The sequence below is a fragment of the Ovis canadensis genome, chromosome 3, assembly GCF_042477335.2.
Source record: "Ovis canadensis isolate MfBH-ARS-UI-01 breed Bighorn chromosome 3, ARS-UI_OviCan_v2, whole genome shotgun sequence".
Lineage (NCBI taxonomy): Eukaryota > Metazoa > Chordata > Mammalia > Artiodactyla > Bovidae > Ovis > Ovis canadensis.
Genome location: NC_091247.1, coordinates 194,075,352 through 194,091,972, shown reverse-complemented (window position 1 = coordinate 194,091,972; position 16,621 = coordinate 194,075,352). Strand labels below are relative to the sequence as shown.

The window sequence follows — 16,621 nt, the reverse complement described above, 5'->3', positions numbered from 1 at the left end:
TATTCCAAAGCTTCTCAAAACCAAAAAGGAGTAAAAACGACTTTCCTTAGATGATGAAAGAATTATTTTCACCTCTATGTGCATGTGCCCACAAATATACATGGAGGAATTATTTAAAATATACACTCTTTGACCAGGAATAGCAGATACACAATAACATTCCCAAGCTTTTCAGTCTCTTCAGTTAGAATTTACCATGTCAAGTACTTGGCTTCGTGGGTGTTGCTAGTGGTAAAAACTTGCCTGCCAATGTAGGAGACATAAGAGATGGGGGTTCGATCCCTGGTCGGGAGGATCCCCTGGAGGAAGGGATGGCAACCCACTCTAGTATTCTTGCCTGGAGAATTCCATAGACAGAAGAGCCTAGCGGGGTACAGTCCATGGGGTCACAAAGAGTCAGACAAGACTGAATTGACTTAGCACGCATTTCAAGTACTAAGACTACTGGGTTAAGGACTTTCATAGAAATGACAAAAACAAAAGAATTTAGTAACAAGTCTGATGTCCTTTATTCAACGGAACACCACTGATGGACTGGGGGAGGACAGTGCCTCACTAGATGCGGCGCATGCTTCCCAAGGGATGTAGGGCATGAACTAGCTTTTTAGAGCATTAGAAGAGCATGCTCGGTTAGGAGGTTGGGATTTAGTCAGAAGACGAGCAAGTCCTATTTTCTAGGGTAAAGTGAGCTGGCTAAGCTGAGCTGGAGGATTGTGATCGGTATAAGTTAGGTTTCCTTGACAGGCATTCCCTGTAAGTGCAGTCTTAGGCTTAGATTTGTGACGTGGACCAAGTCACTAGAGTGGCCTCCATTTGTGGTCCTGATATACAAATTAACTTGACCACTACCAAGATAAAAAATAGAAGCTCTGCCCCCAAAGAGTTTGGTCCTTGAAAAGTTTTCTAAAAAACAGAGTTATAATTTACAGATTATAAATTACACATAGAGTATACCAATATATGTTTTGATAAATGCAGGCACCTGGGAAACCATCACCAAGACCAAGACAGTGAACACAGAGATCATCTTCTTTGTGCCCTGTTCTTACTCTTCCTTACACCCCCATACTCTCTCATCCCCTCCCTCCATCGGCTGGGAAAGCTTTTTGAATAACAAAGTACTAAAGTTGAGAGGTAGTAGATTCAGAGTGTTTCCTTAAAGTTAAGTAAAAGACCCTGATGCTGGGAAAGATTGAGGGCAAGAGGAGAAGGGGGCAACAGAGGATGAGACGGTTAGATGACATCACCTACTCGATGGACATGAGTTTGAGCAAACTTTGGCAGATAGTGAAGGACAGGGAAGCCTGGAGGGCTGCAAAGAGTCAAACACGACTGAGCAACTGAACAAGAAGGAAATGGAAGAAAAAAGTGCCACGTGGGTTTCAATTTGACAAGCGTAAGAGAGAATGACCAAGGAACTTAAGGGTCAAAAGTTTCAAAGAACTAACTCACTGCCAAGATGACCCCAAAACTCCAAGATGCCACAAGTCGTCAGGAAGTTACAACAGAAACAGCTCTCTTCATGCAGACCGCTCCCTCCTAGAATTATGCACCGTTCTGGTTGTCATCTTCTCAGCAGTATAAATACAGCGAGAACTAAAGGCAGCCCAGGAAAGGAACACGGTTATCTTTAAGGATAACTAAGATCCTTTCTGCATGAAAACTGAGACCCAAGATGCTGCTCATCCAGGCCACTCTTGTCACATCAGTCACGCAGGTACCCCTTCACCTAACCTCCGTTTCCTCAAAAGTAGAGACAAACATTAGGACTACTTGGACAAACTGTTCTAAGAATTAAATTACCTACATGGAAAATCAAATGCGAGGGGTCCTCACTAGGAGGCTCAATGCATTTCCAGAGACCCCCATGAAATTATACAGATGTAGTCATACATTCTGCCAGGTAGAGAGTCCACAATTTCAGCAGACACCAAGTCTTTGGCCCCAGGAGCTCAAGGATCACTGGCCTAGCACACACTGGGCATGCAATAAATACAACTGCATGTTTTTTCTCCATCCCGTCTCTTCCTTCAAACGTTGTCTTTGCTGTGATGTTATTAAGAAGGAAATCATCTATGTGCCATTTTACGGTGTCTCCTAGGTAAGTGCCTGAATAGAAAGTTTCCCTTTGAATTTAGTCCCATTAAAAAAACGTGGCTTCCCCCTGAAGAATGAGAATGTTTTTTCCTTTCAACATGCTTTGATTTCTGCTCTGGCTGCAAAGAACTCCCGCAAAAACAATGAATGGGTCATATACCCTATTATATCTTCAACTAGTAGAATTTATTCTTTCCTCTTTTCCTCGATCAAGCTCTTCCACTTCTAGTCTATTACTTTTTGGCTGTGCTGGGTCTTCACTGCTGCACGGGCTTTTCTCTACTTGTGGCGAGCAGGGACTACTCTCTAGCTGCAGCGCACAGGCGTCTCGTGCTGGTGGCTTCTCTTGCGGCAGAGCACCAGCTCCAGGGTGCTCGGGCTGCAGCAGCGGCAGCACATGGGCTCACTAGCTGCGGCTCCCGGGCTCTAGAGCACAGGCTCAACAGTTGTGGCGCACGGGCTTAGTTGTGCTCCATGGCGTGTGGGATCTTCCTGAATCAGGGACTGAACTCACGTCTCTTGCGTTAGCAGGATTCTTTACCACAGAGCCAGCAGGAAAGCCCCCATGTCTAGTCTATCAAACCACTACACACACACACATAAACACACACATCTTCAAAACTTTTGTGGTAGGGGCAGGAAGGCAGGAACAAAAATTATAAAACACTTAGTGTGAAAGATACAATGACCAATGTCCAGAAAATATATAGAGACTGGACGAAGACAGCTTCGTTTAGCAAATTCCAGAATATTAGAAGGTAGGCTTGTGCTGTGCTGAGTTTCTCAGTCGTGTCAGATTCTTTGCGACCCCATGGACTGTAGCCTGCCAGGCTCCTCTGTCCATGGGGATTCTGAGCTACAAGGGAAGCCAGGAGGTAGGCTGAGGACAGATAAAAATGTAGCACAACTTCATACAGAGTGAAATTCATGTATTAGTCTAAGGGGTCACATGGACCAAAAATAAGTGGATCTGTAAAGGGTAGCAGAAATGGCAAAGCCTTAATGGCTTCAGCTGATTCAGGATATTTGAAAACTTCCCAGAGATGTGGTTGAGGCTCGGGGGTTTAGTGAGGACCTCTGTAAGAGGGTCCCAAATGCTGCTGGGAGCACAGCACTGCTCTGGTTAAACTAAGAGTTAGGATTCTTTTCTTTCAATGAAACTCTAAAGAATAAAGCTGATCCTATTAGGTGTCTTAGTAAACTTTAAGGCTAAATGGCTAAAAGACCACAGAAATCCATTAAAATGTATTCTCAGGTAAAAAATCACTGAGGACCCAGTAGGGTTAAGAAAAAGAAAAGGTGGGAAATATGGGGAAAGCTTAACTGTAGGCAGGAGACATTTGGTACAAGCCACCCCCGCCAAACTCAGCAGCATCACCCCTCTTTTAGGTCAAAGGTCACCATTCAAGAAAGGCCTGAAATATTCACTTCCTAGCCAGCCTAAATTACTAACTTGACAGGGCTCAATCTTGATCTTTTAAAAGTTTAACACATAAAGAGGCATTAATTTCTTTTTTTTTTTTTTTATGTACCACAACTTTTTTATTCACTCATCTGTAGATGGACATTTTGGTTGCTCCCATATTGTGGCCATTGTAAATAGTGCTACAATGAAGACTGGGGTTCGTGTATTTTTTCTTTTTTTTTTTTTTTAATTTTAAAATCTTTAATTCTTACATGCGTTCCCAAACGTGAACCCCCCTCCCACCTCCAAGAGGCATTAATTTCTAATGCTCACACTAAATACCAAACTGTGGAAATGGCTTTTATGGAAGTAATTCTTTGTACTTACCTCAGAAAAAGAAATTGTTGTATTCTGATACTGTGAGTGTATTTGGAAAATAACAAAAGTGACATTGCTGGAAATATGACGCAAAATAGCTTCCTCTGGAAAGGGCTTCTTGAGCTCCAGGTATCTAAATTTCCCCACAGAAAATTCCAGAAGACCTACAAGGGGAGAAATGTTTCATCTTAACATTCATACCTCTCTGTAACCAATTTGCAGGAATTGTATACTTAAACACACATGCAAGATTAATTTAGTCCTCAGAAAAAACTGTTGCGCTCTATTCACTAATGAGGACAATGAAGCTCAAAAGGCAGAGCAGCAACCCCCCACGCCCTCATAAACCTCCCCCCACCCCCACCCAAGGTGACTGCTCATCTGGAAAGGGTGGAATTGAGAACTGGAGGGGAAGAAAGGTATTTCCAAAGATGCAAACACAGGATGTTCAAGGTGCTTGGCTTCCAGAGCCCAGAGCAGCAATAAGAACTCTATTCAGAACAGAATCCCTGAATTTAAGGATTAACAACCCTCATGAGTTAGTACCAGTTGTAAATGCACTGGTACTAAACAATATATTCTGAAATCAGTCCAGAAATTAAAAGACGCTTACTCCTTGGAAGGAAAGTTATGACCAACCTAGATAGCATATTGAAAAGCAGAGACATTACTTTGCCAACAAAGGTCCATCTAGTCAGGGCTATGGTTTTTCCAGTGGTCATGTATGGATGTGAGAGTTGGACTGTGAAGAAAGCTGAGCGCTGAAGAACTGATGCTTTTGAACTGTGGTATTGGAGAAGACTCTTGAAAGTCCCTTGGACTGCAAGGAGATCCAACCAGTCCATCCTAGAGGTGATCAGTCCTGGGTGTTCTTTGGAAGGAATGATACTAAAGCTGAAACTCCAGTACTTTGGCCACCTCATGCGAAGAGTGACTCATTGGAAAAGACTCTGATGCTGGGAGGGATTGGGGGCAGGAGAAGGGGACAACAGAAGATGAGATGGCTGGATGGCATTACCGACTTGACGGAGTGAGTCTGAGTGAACTCTGGGAGTTGGTGATGGACAGGGAGGCCTGGCGTGCTGCGATTCATGGGGTCACAAAGAGTCGGACACAACTGAGTGACTGAACTGAACTGAGAGACACACATCTGGCTTTCGTTTTATCCCACCCTTTACTAGCTATGTGATCTCAGAAAAGTTACTTACTTCCCTTAAACCTCAATTTCTTCATCTGTCTAATAGGACTATATTACCCAGCTTGTAAATTTTTGCCCATCAACGTGGGCAAAAATGTGTATTGAGGGTCCACACCAGGTACTTCATGAAAAACAGGACTTCAACGAGTTTTTTGTTTGTTTGCAGAAGGATCAAGTTCAGAGTCCACATAAAAGGTAGGTTATAACAAGTTTTCCAACACCTTCTCTAGGCTTTCCCACCTGCCGACCTGCCTCCACTGTCTGGCTGTATTTCATTCACTCTGTGTGGCTTTCTTGTAGCTGCTCACCACTTCTTTCCTTTTCCAACCTAATTCTCAAGGAATCCACTAAATAGGCTGCTTTGACTTCTGTGTGGTTCTGGGTTCCCATCTTACCCTCTGCCCTAGAGTCAGTGTATCTCTGCATAAACAGCAGAGTTCGCAAGCATTACATGAGCAGGCTTGGGTCTCCGAGTCTAAAAATAAACAAAAAGATTTCAATTTAATATAAATGAAAAGGAGTCGATGAGGTAAAGATTATATTCACCAGAATCTTAGAGTGGAACAATCTTTTTTTTTTTTTTTAAGAAAGAAATTTGAGTCAGTTGGAGCTGAAAGAAACATTCCAGACACTAAATAACTTTCTAACTCATTCTTATGTACCATTTCCAAATAAAACGAACTTTTTCAATACTTTCTGCTGTTTTTGTTGTTAACACAAGTACTCCATCTAGATGATTATAAAAAAGAAAGACTATTAAGAAAAGCTAACCAAGAAAGCCAAACAGAACATATAAATAGTGGGTGAGAATAAAGGTTTTTGTTGCTATTGTTCAGTCCCTAAGTTGAGTCCAACTCTTTGCAAACCCCTGGACTGTAGCCCATCAGATTCCTCTGTCCATGGGATTTCCCAGGCAAAAATACGGGAGTGGGTTGCCATTTCCTTCCTCAGAAGATCTTCCCAACCCGGGAATCGAACCCATGTCTCCTGCTTAGCAGACACTGAGCCACCTGGGAAGCCTAGAATAAAAGTTATTCTCGATAGTACCATTGTAACTTTATTTTTTAACTGAAGACAAAAGGTTATTTGTGGTTACAATTTAATTTCTAAAAATCCAGAGAAAATTTTAATGAATGTGGTGTATTTCTTATTTATGTGACAAGAAAGACATTTCATCTTTTATGTGGAACAGAACTCCAGCCCAAATAGAGGTAAAAATATTAAGAAGTGACTACTAGAATCAACGGAAGTCTGGAAAAAGTGGCGAGTTTCCTGTTTTGTTTTTTAAAGGGAGTAAGGAAAGCACTTTAATATATCCCAGGCCTTCCCATCGCCATGGTTACTCTATTGTGCTCAGTCTCTAAGTCACGTCCAACCCTTTGTGACCCCATGGATGGTAGCCCACTGTCCATGGGATTACCCAGGCAAGAACACTGGAGCGGGTTGCCATTTCCGTCTCCAGATTACTTTACCAGGAAACCAAAATTATGTATACAATTAACTGGATCTCAGTAAATGGCCCTAAAAACCTTTCATGTTTTGCACTTTAATTTTGGTTTCATCTATCTGCCATCTTCCAAGTCTTAAAACTATCCATAAATTCTAGTCTGCAAAACTAAAGAGCAGGATCAGTTTGTTTTCCTAGGAATTAATTAGATTTCCATCCTTGAACTGTCAAGAGCACTCAGTTCATTTACCGGCCTGCATTTTCGAGTTACATTTTCAGTTCTTGTGTTTTCAGAGCCTTGCCACCCTTTTCTCTATTTGACAGATATTTATTTAAGTATTCTGCTGAGCTAGTCACTCTGCCTCTTGGGTATTGTGACCAAAACTGATGTAAGCAAATTCATGAAGGTTATTATCACTTAACACTTAAATTTGCCCCTAAGCCTGTCTTGGAAACTCTTTTGATAATCTTTATGTCTGTCTCCCATTACATGAGCCTTGAATCAAAATACTCTGTAGAACCTTTCAGTTAGTTCAGTTGCTCAGTCATGTCCAACTCTTTGTGGCCCCATGGACTGCAGCACGCCAGGCTTCCCTGTCCATCACCAACTCTCAGAGCTTGCACAAACTCATGTCCATCGAGTTGGTGATGCCATCCAACTATCCCATCCTCTGTTGTCCCTTTCTCCTCCTGTCTTCAATCTTTCCCAGCATCAGGGTCTTTTCCAGTGAGTCAGCTCTTCGCATCAGGTGGCCAAAGGATTGGAGTTTCAGCTTCAGCATCTGTCCTTCCAATGAATATTCAGGACTGGTCTCCTTTAGAATGGACTGGTTGGATCTCCTTGCAGTCCAAGGGACTCTCAAGAGTCTTCTCCAACACCACAGTTCAAAAGCATCAATTCTTCTGCCCTCAGCTTTCTTTAGAGTCCAATTCTCACATCCATACATGACTACTGGAAAAACCATTTGTAACCTTTACAAACCCTAAAAGAGATTGATGCTATCAACTAGTGAAATCTTGGTTTTCTTAACCTTTCCTGAATCTATCACAACTCAGAAATACTTGGAGAAGCAAAAACTTCCAGTGATTTAAAAGACAGTAGGGAAAGACACAACCATAGAAATGAAAATATATTACTAAACAACTGGTAACTTAACAAAATAACTAGAGGTAATAAAAGTAGGTATTTCTGGGAATGTATGCTAACTGATTTTTCTTTTCTTTTTTGACTATGTGATCTTAGTTCCACAACAGGGACTGAACATGGGCCCTCCCCATTGAAAGTGCAGAGTTCTAACCACTAGACCATCAGAGAATTCCCTCAGTTTTTCTTTACACATTTCATTGTTTATAAAATTTCTATAGTGATCATGAGGCGTTCTTACCAGAAAGAAAATGCACAATTTGGAGAAAATCTCCTTCTTTGATGGCACTCAAAACACAAGTTCTACCTTAACTCTTCATCTGAAACTTATAAACTAGGGACACAGCCAACCTACATAAAAAGGTGACACTCTCAACACTTCTGTCACTTGTTATGTTTTTCCCTCAGAATGGTAATATTTTCTCAGATCATATATAACCATATTTAAAAAGGCTGATCATATTTAAAAATAAGATCATGCCATCACTTCATGGCAAATAGATGGGGAAAGAATGGAAATAGTGAGAGACTTTATTTTCTTGGGTTCCAAAATCACTGCAGATGGTGACTGCAGCCATGGAATTAAAAGATGCTTGCTCTTTGGAAGAAAAGCTATGACAAACCTAGACAGCGTATTAAAAAGCACAGACATTACTTTGCCAACAAAGGTGTGTATAGTCAAAACTATGATTTTTTTTCAGTAGTAATGTATGGATGTGAAAATTGGATAATAAAAATGGCTGAGTGCCAAAGAATTGATGCCTTCGAACTGTGGTGCTGGAGAAGACTCTTGAAAGTCCCTTGGAATGTAAGGACATCAAACCAGTCAATTCTAAAGGAAATCAACCCTGAATATTCACTGGAAGGATGGATGCTGAAGCTGAAGCCCCAATACTTTGGACACTAGAAAAAACCCTGATGCTGAGAAAGACCGAAGGCAAAAGGAGAAGGGGATGACAGAGGATGAGACAATTGGATGGCATCACTGACTCAATGGGCATGAGTTTGAGCAAGCTCCGGGAGTTGGTGATGGACAGGGAAGCCTGGTGTGCTGCAGTCCATGGCGTCACAAAGAGTCGGACACAACAACAAAAATGCAAGAAATGTAGAGAAAGTTAATTTCTCCAGCAAGTACACTGTGCAGAAAAAACGTACTATTAACAGATTGGTATAATCTTTCAGGATTTAGGGGATATCAGCATAAGCATCTCCATGTAAATGGGAAAAGGAAAAACACAAATATGTCTTGGTATAGCCCATCTTCTAGATCTCAGATATCTTTCCACATTAACAGACAATCCTAGTTTTACTAGTTTAAAGGTTATAAAATATTACATTCTATGTCACCATGATTATTCAACCAGTCTTTTATTATTTTTTGATGCGAACCATTTTTAAAGTCTTTATTGAATTTGTAACAATACTGCTTCTGTTTCATGTTTTGGTTTTTATGGTTGAGAGGCATGTGAGATCTTAGCTGCCCAACCAAGGATCAAACCCATACTGCTGCACTGGAAGGCAAAGTCTTAACCACTGGAATGCCAAGAAGTCCCCAACTAATCCCTTATTAATAAATATCTATGCTGTTACCATTCCAGCATGAATAAGAAATAAGAAATAAAATTTTGCTGTTGTATGGTCACTAAGTCTTTTGTAACAGCATGGATCCACAAAGCTCCTCTGTCCATGGGATTTTCCAGCCAAGAAAACTGGAGTGGGTTGCCATTTCCCGCTCCAGGCAATCTTGCCAACCCAGGAATCAGACTCAGGTATCGAACCCAGGTTTTCTGCATCTCCTGCATTGCAAATAGATACTTTACCGCTGAGCCACCTGGGAAGCGCAAGAAATAAAATCACTGTATATATATTTTACACACATATATAGATATGCACATATATGTGTGTATATCAGCAATAAACCTACTTGAGAAGGTTTTTGCTGTGACAGTGTAGCAGATCACCTTCAATCCTAAATGGTTAAAATACCTAAGAAGTCTTGTTCTCCTTAAGAAAATGAGAAATGAAAACAAACAGCTCCTGTGAGAAAATATAATGATCAGGACCAAAACAGTAAGTGACAGCCCTTGCTTCTGACTTCTTCAAGAAAAACACGTAGCATTTCAGAAACAATTACAACTTTCATCTATTACTTTCCAGATTTCCAAAAGCTTCCGAAAGGAAGATGATGCCTCACCAATCCTCTTCCCCCAGTCAAATGCCTCTGGCAAGAACCAAGCAGAGAACAAAGGGGAGAGACACTACATTTAACAAACTGGTTAAATATTTAACAAACCAGTCACTTGACAAGTAAGTAGGGGTATTAAAAGCATGTCTCTCTGGGGTATACTTTAAATAATATTTTCTTTACACATTTCCTGTTTTTCATATTTTCTATAGTACTCATGAGGTGTCCTTATTAGAAAGCAATTTTAAGCTGTACATTACAATTATCTGAAGGTGCTTTTTTAAAGATATTGTTGCCTGGGTCCCTCTCCAGATCAGTTAAATCAAAATCCTTGGGGTTAGGGCCCAAGTATTAATTACAAAGCAAATATTTATTATAATAAATGCAGATAAGGGCACAAAGTTTACACAACCAGGTCAAGAAACAGCATTCTAACCTCTCCTTCCAGTCACTGTCTCGTCCCTCCTTCCCAGAGGTGACCGTGATCCTCACTTCTAAAACCACAGATGGGCTCTTTTGGAAATTTAATTAAACAGACTCGTATGGCATGAATTCTTTTATGTCTAGCTTTTTAAAAATCAACATTTTATTTGTGAGATTCATCCCAGTTGCTGTAGTAACCACTATTCACTCACTTCCATTGTTGTATACTTCACGAAATAAATGTACCACAATGTATTTATCTATTCAGTTAATGAACATTTCGATTATTTCTAGTTTGGAATAATTATAAATAGCTCCATTTAGGCATTCTGGTATGTATCTTTTGGTGTGCATGTACACATTTCTATAAGGAGAACCTATGAGTAGAATTATCAGGTTACAGGGTTTACTTATGTTCAATTTTAGTAGGTACTCTCCGAGTTATCCAACATCGTTTTGCCAATTTTGACCCCTATCAATCCGTGAGAGAACATTTCAGTAATCCAAGATGCTCACCAACACTTGGTAAGAATAGTTTGGTTTACTTATTGGCTATTTAAATATCCTCTCTGTGCAGGGTCTTGTTGTTTGGTCCCTCAGTTGTGTCCAACTCTTTGTGACCTCATCACTGTAGCCCACCAGGCTCCTCTGTCCATGGGATTTCCCAGACAAGAATACTGGAGTAGGTTGCCATTTTCTTCTCCAATGAAAGAGTCTAGTCAAGCCTTTTGCCCATGTGAAAAACTGGATCGTCTGTCCTTACTGAATTTTAGGAACTCTGTAGACATCACTGATATGAGCATTCTGTCAAATATGTTGCAAATATCTTCTCCACTCTTATAGCTTGTCTTTTCACTCTCCTGTTACCTTGAGATGAACAGAAGTTTTTGTTTTAATGTAGTCCCGTTTCTCGTTTTTCCTTTATTGTTTTAAAGAATTATCTGCCAACATAATTCAAGATCATAAAGACACATTCCCCATGTTAACCGCTAGAACTTTGTTCTACCTTTCACATTGAAGTCTAAAATCAACCTGAAACTGATTTTTACATAGGGTGTGAGGCTAGAGCCAAGGTTCATTTCCCACAGGAATATCCTGCTGACATAGACTTTGTTGAAAGTAGTTTTCCTACTGCTCAGAAATTCCACCTCTGACATAGGTCAAGTGACAAGGTGAGGGTTTCTGAACTCCTAACTTTGTACCATTGGTCCATTTGCCTATCCTAACATCAATATCACAGTCTTAATTTCTGCCCCAAATTTGTTCTTCCTCTTCAAGACTGTCTTGACTATTTTTGGCCCTTTTTCATTTCCACATAAATGTTAGAAAGCAACTTGTCAATTTTCACAAAACAAAACTGAAACCTGTAGAAATTTGATTGGGATGGCACTGAAAGTATTAATTTAGGAAGAAATGATATCTTTATAACGCAGGATTCTTCTGTGATTTTGAGATATCCCTCTATTAAGTTTCTTAATTTATCTCAAGAACATTGTATAGTTTTCTGTGTAGAGACTGTTCCATATTCCATTATAATCATCTCTAAATATTTAATATTTCTTGATGGTATTATAAACTTGCTTTTTATTTTATATTTCAATTTCTAGTTGTCTCTTCATCAACATGCCTTTTTTTCAAGGCACTCTAGGTGATTCTAATGTTCTGCCAGGTGTGAGAACTCCTAACACAATGCTTGATGAATTAGGGAAGGATAATTATATTTTTTCCTATCCTTAGTTACCTTGAACTTCTGTGTGAAAATTCTTTGGCAGCATTACACAGGCAATCCAACAGCCATTTCACAATTTTTATAGAAGGTTGCATGTTAAATAAACCAATTATGGTTTGAGCCCTGACTTGCAGGGCTTTGTCATATTTGATATTCCAGGGCCTCAAACAGTCCCAGGCAACTGACTGGCACATGATAAGTGTTTGGTAAATGATGACTGAATTTTGTGACCTTGGGCAAGTAATTATTTCCTCTGGACCTCAGTTCCTTCATGGTAAAATGCAGGCAACTGTACTGTATACATCAAATGGCTGCTAAAAGTATCAAATGGGAAAAATATTTGTAAACTATCCAATACTGCACAACAAAACATCATTATTAACTTCCATTAGCTTTCCAATGTTTCAGAGGTTCATGTAGTCACCAAGAAAAAAAAATATGCAGGCAGTCTAACACAGATAAATGCCCAGCACATCCATTATAAACAGCATTGAGAAAGTGACTTCCATAGCGTGACAGGGAAACACACTGAAAGTCAAGACAACTTTAACAACCCTGCCTGGCAGAAACTGCATTCAATCACTACTCATAAAAACATATATGGCAGAAGAAGACACGCATACAAAACACATCCTGGAGAGGTTAACAGGAACTCACTGCACCTCAAAGTCGTCTGGAAAAGGATGCATCAGAAACATTTTATGAGGGATATTTAGGTCTTATGACTTGGGGGTGGGTGGGAAAGACGGCACATCAAAGGATGTTACAGGCAAATGGCTACCAGGAGACAGAGCACTCGGGCTGTAGCTCTTCTCTAAAAAGCAGTACCTCTGCCTTTTCTGCCAAAAATGTTTTTTGCCATCGAACCACAGCAGGAGATCCTTTTCTGTTTTCATAGTCTTCCTCCATTCCTACCCAGAGTCATTTTTTCTTTTCAATATGTGTGTGTGAAAAAAAAAAATGTGTGTGTGTACTCAGTGGCTCAATCATGTCTGACTTTGCATGGACTGCAGCCCACCAGGCTCCTCTGTCCATGGGATTTCCCAGACAAGAATACTGGAGTGGCTTGCCACTTCCTCTTCCAGGGGATCTCCCTGACCCAGGGATTGAACTCACGTCCCCTGCATTGTAGGTGGATTCTTTACCACTGAGCCACCTGGGAATGCCTTCTTTCCAATAATACCATTCTAAAAGGAGCTGCCTAATCCCAATATTTTCCTTTTCTTTCTCAATCAGAACCTAAATGTGCAACCTTAACATTTTCCAACTCTTCCTTTTTACTATTTTACTAAAACACATCTCTTTATGTTTGTGCTTTAACACAACAAATTGTAGGAGAGATCTGTCAACACTTCATAATTCTCTTCAGATGGAGTATTAAAAATAGTTCAGCCACTTGAGCTGGCTGGCATTCAACTGCCCTCCCAATTTCTCACTGATACCTTCTTATGAATTTTCATTAGCCCTAAAAGATGAAAAGAAACACAAACATATACACACTTTTGAGAGAAAGAGAACACTTGCAACTAACTACACAAGTGGCCTGCGAGGCACTTGAGAAGGTTCAAAGGGCACGATGCTAAACTCCAATTACTGGGTAAGTTCCATGTGAGTTACTGGATATGAACCTGAAATAATACTGAATTAAAAGTGTTAAGGGCAGCAGGGAACCGGGACTCCAAGAGAAGGGAAAACTGTTTAGATGTATGATTCATCTCCTGTGCCCCACTGGTCACCATCCTCAGACATTCTACAAACTCAATCTGCCACCTTTAAAATTTCCCTTAGCTTCTAAAACACCACACAGGGTGTCAGGTTAGCTTATCCTGCTATAAAATGGGTAAATCCTTCTAACTTATAGCACTTGCTCCCTGGTGGCTCAGCTGTAAAGAATCCGCCTGCAACTCGGGAGACCTGGGCTAGATCCCTGGGTTGGGAAGATCCCCTGGAGAAGGGAAAGGCTACCCACTCCAGTATTCTGGCCTGGAGAATTCCATGGACAATACGACCGAGCGACTTTCACTCACTCACTTCACTCAAGTTATCAGAATCTCCCAGTAGCAATCCAGCCATTTTCCAGGAGGATCAGGAAAGTGCTGAAGTGTCTCTGTTAATTCCCACTCCCATCTCTACCTGACAGATGTGGAGAATATCAGGTTTCATTACTGTTTAGCAGTCAAGTTCCCACATGCTGCCCTTCTCCTACCCAGAACAACAATACTGGTGCAAGGGCAGAAGAATAACGTGGCTGAGGAAATGCTAGTGCTGTAATCACAGAAAAGAGGTGAGAAACAGCATCTGAAAAACATTAATTTCTCAAATTACTTCACGAGTCTGATCATATGCACACTCTAATCTCTCAGACTCTTCTCCTTGGAAGAATGGAGCTGGCCTGATGAGGAAGGGAGAAGAGATTCTATCTCAAGGAATAAGAATGCAGAGAAGAATTAAGGGTAAAGCACCATACTAAATACAGCATTCTTATTGGAGGGCAGCTTTGTAGAAGGGGAGGACCATGAAGTTTACATGACACAGGGGTTCATAGCTACCTGTGCCCCACTGAGCTGTTTACTCCGGTAGTGAGCATCACCCCGGGTCTCAGCTTCATCCTCCACCAGTGAGGGACAGTTATCATCTCATAGGGTTGTGAGGCGTAAACAACACTGCCATGAAAAGCACCTGGCACACACTGCACGCAGTGAATGCGAGTGCCCTGTTAGAAACAAGGCTTTTATTTTTTCTTCTTCAAAAGTATAACTGCCCTTTTCAGCTTTGGTCTTAAGTCCTAGGCAAAAATTCTAGGATTCAGTTTGCACAGAGCGTTTCACAGATGAGAAGCACAATCACATCATTCAGAAAATGTTATGTTTCAGAACTACTAGTCTCTTAAGCTCAATACATAACCAAAATACGCTTGACCTCACGACACCGAAAAGCACATGATTATCAGCTTGGTACAATTAGTGCTTTTTACAGTTTACATTAACAAAACACCAACTAGTGCTAAGATCCATTCACCAAGAACATGACCTATGAGCTGAAGTCCCATTCTGGGTTCACTTTTCCTCTGAAACTCCGCCGAGGATAACGAATTTGAAAAGCATCTAGATTGGGGGAGTACAAGAACCGCTGCAGCTTGGCTTTATCAAGCTTCGCAGTCCAGAGGTTCAGATGAGCCACTTGCGAGCAAGCGGGTGTTTTACGGTGTTAAATTAAACCTGCAAACATGGCTACGCCCTAAGGGAGAGAATAATGTGTCTGAACAAGCGGGTTTTCTATCTCTTCCCATTTCCCCAGTATAGATTAGGAGGTTGACAGTAGGGCCTTCTTAGCCAATAGGACTTGCCTCCTGCAGGAAAGGACCTCGATCCATTCCTGCCAGTTCTGAACGCACCGCCTCCCCCGCGGAGCGGACTGACCCCAGGGCGGATTTGACCCTGCAATAAATGCAAGACCAAGTTTGGGTTGCAGAAGTCAGGCGCCCCCGACCTTACCCTCGCTGGAGTTTCCGACGATCTCAGCTCCGCCGGCCGCCGGGGTTACCGAAGCCAGCACCACAATAAGCAGCAGCCGAAGGAGCCCCATGGCTGCCCGGGCCGGGCCCCGCCGTCTCGCCAGCGCTACCCCGGGTCGCCCGCGCCTGGCGCCATCACTTCCCAGATGCACTCGCTGCACACCTGCCAGCCCCGAAGAGCCCGCGCGCCGGGGGCCCAGCAGACCGTCCCAGTTCCGGCAATAAGCCCCGCTGCGCGGCCTCGCACCTCCTCCCGACCTTCACGTCATGGCAGCTGGGCCTTGGGGGCGGGGCCTGGGCCGGGGCTGCCGGGGCCAAGGGCGGGCCGGGGCCAAGGGCGGGCCGTGGTGGGGCCGGGAGCCGCGCGGGATCAAGGGGCTTGTCCCGGCAGCGCGAGCCTCGGTTCGGCTGGCTGAGTTTCTCAGACTCCCACCCATCAGCGACCCCAGGAAGTTCTCTGGTGTAACCTGTGTCTCTCAACTTTGGTATCTTTGCACTTACGAAAGCCACCGTTCGAGGAAAAAAAATAAACCTTTCTTTTGCGGCCTAACGTCTCCCGGTACCACGTTTAACGGTCCTTTGCAAAAGGGAAAAAAAGAGGAATCTGGTGCTCAAAACGCTAGAGATGATCGTTTCTCCCTGTCGCAATTGCCTTAGCCGCCAGGGAGAGGTTAGTATGAAAATGTGGGGGCGATGCTGTGTCTGTAGTACTTATTGCGATAATGATGAGCGCCACGTTTAAAACTGAGGTTTCGTTTTCTCCAAGCGAAATATCCTCGAAGACTCGAGACCTTCATCTGAACTTCCTCTCAAATTTTATACCCGAGGGCTGTTTAAAGAACAATGGTCCCTGTGATTAAATGGCTCGCGAGACGATGGTGGAATTAGGTTTATAGATTCAAAGTTATTTGGGGAAGAATGCCCTGCTTTACGGAGAAGGCAATGGCACCCCACTCCAGTACTCTTGCCTGGAAAATTCCATGGACGGAGGAGCCTGGTAGGCTGCAGTCCATGGGGTCGCTAAGAGTAGGGCACGACTGAGCGACTTCACTGTCGCTTTTCACTTTCATGCATTGGAGAAGGAAATGGCAACCCACTCCA

General features: G+C 42.2%; 1 protein-coding gene across 1 annotated transcript in view; it reads right to left on the bottom strand.

Moving 5' to 3' along the window:
- The window catches only part of TM7SF3 (transmembrane 7 superfamily member 3), a 42,391-nt gene extending 26,415 nt beyond the window's left edge, over nucleotides 1-15,976 (bottom strand). Inside the window, exons 1-2 of the mRNA XM_069585519.1 lie at nucleotides 15,501-15,976; nucleotides 3,890-4,044 (exon numbers count right to left, since the gene is read on the bottom strand). Coding sequence (XP_069441620.1) covers nucleotides 3,890-4,044; nucleotides 15,501-15,591 — 246 coding nt within the window. The 5' untranslated portion in view covers nucleotides 15,592-15,976. The remainder of the gene's footprint in view (nucleotides 1-3,889; nucleotides 4,045-15,500) is intronic.
- Between the last annotated feature and the right edge of the window lie 645 nt (nucleotides 15,977-16,621).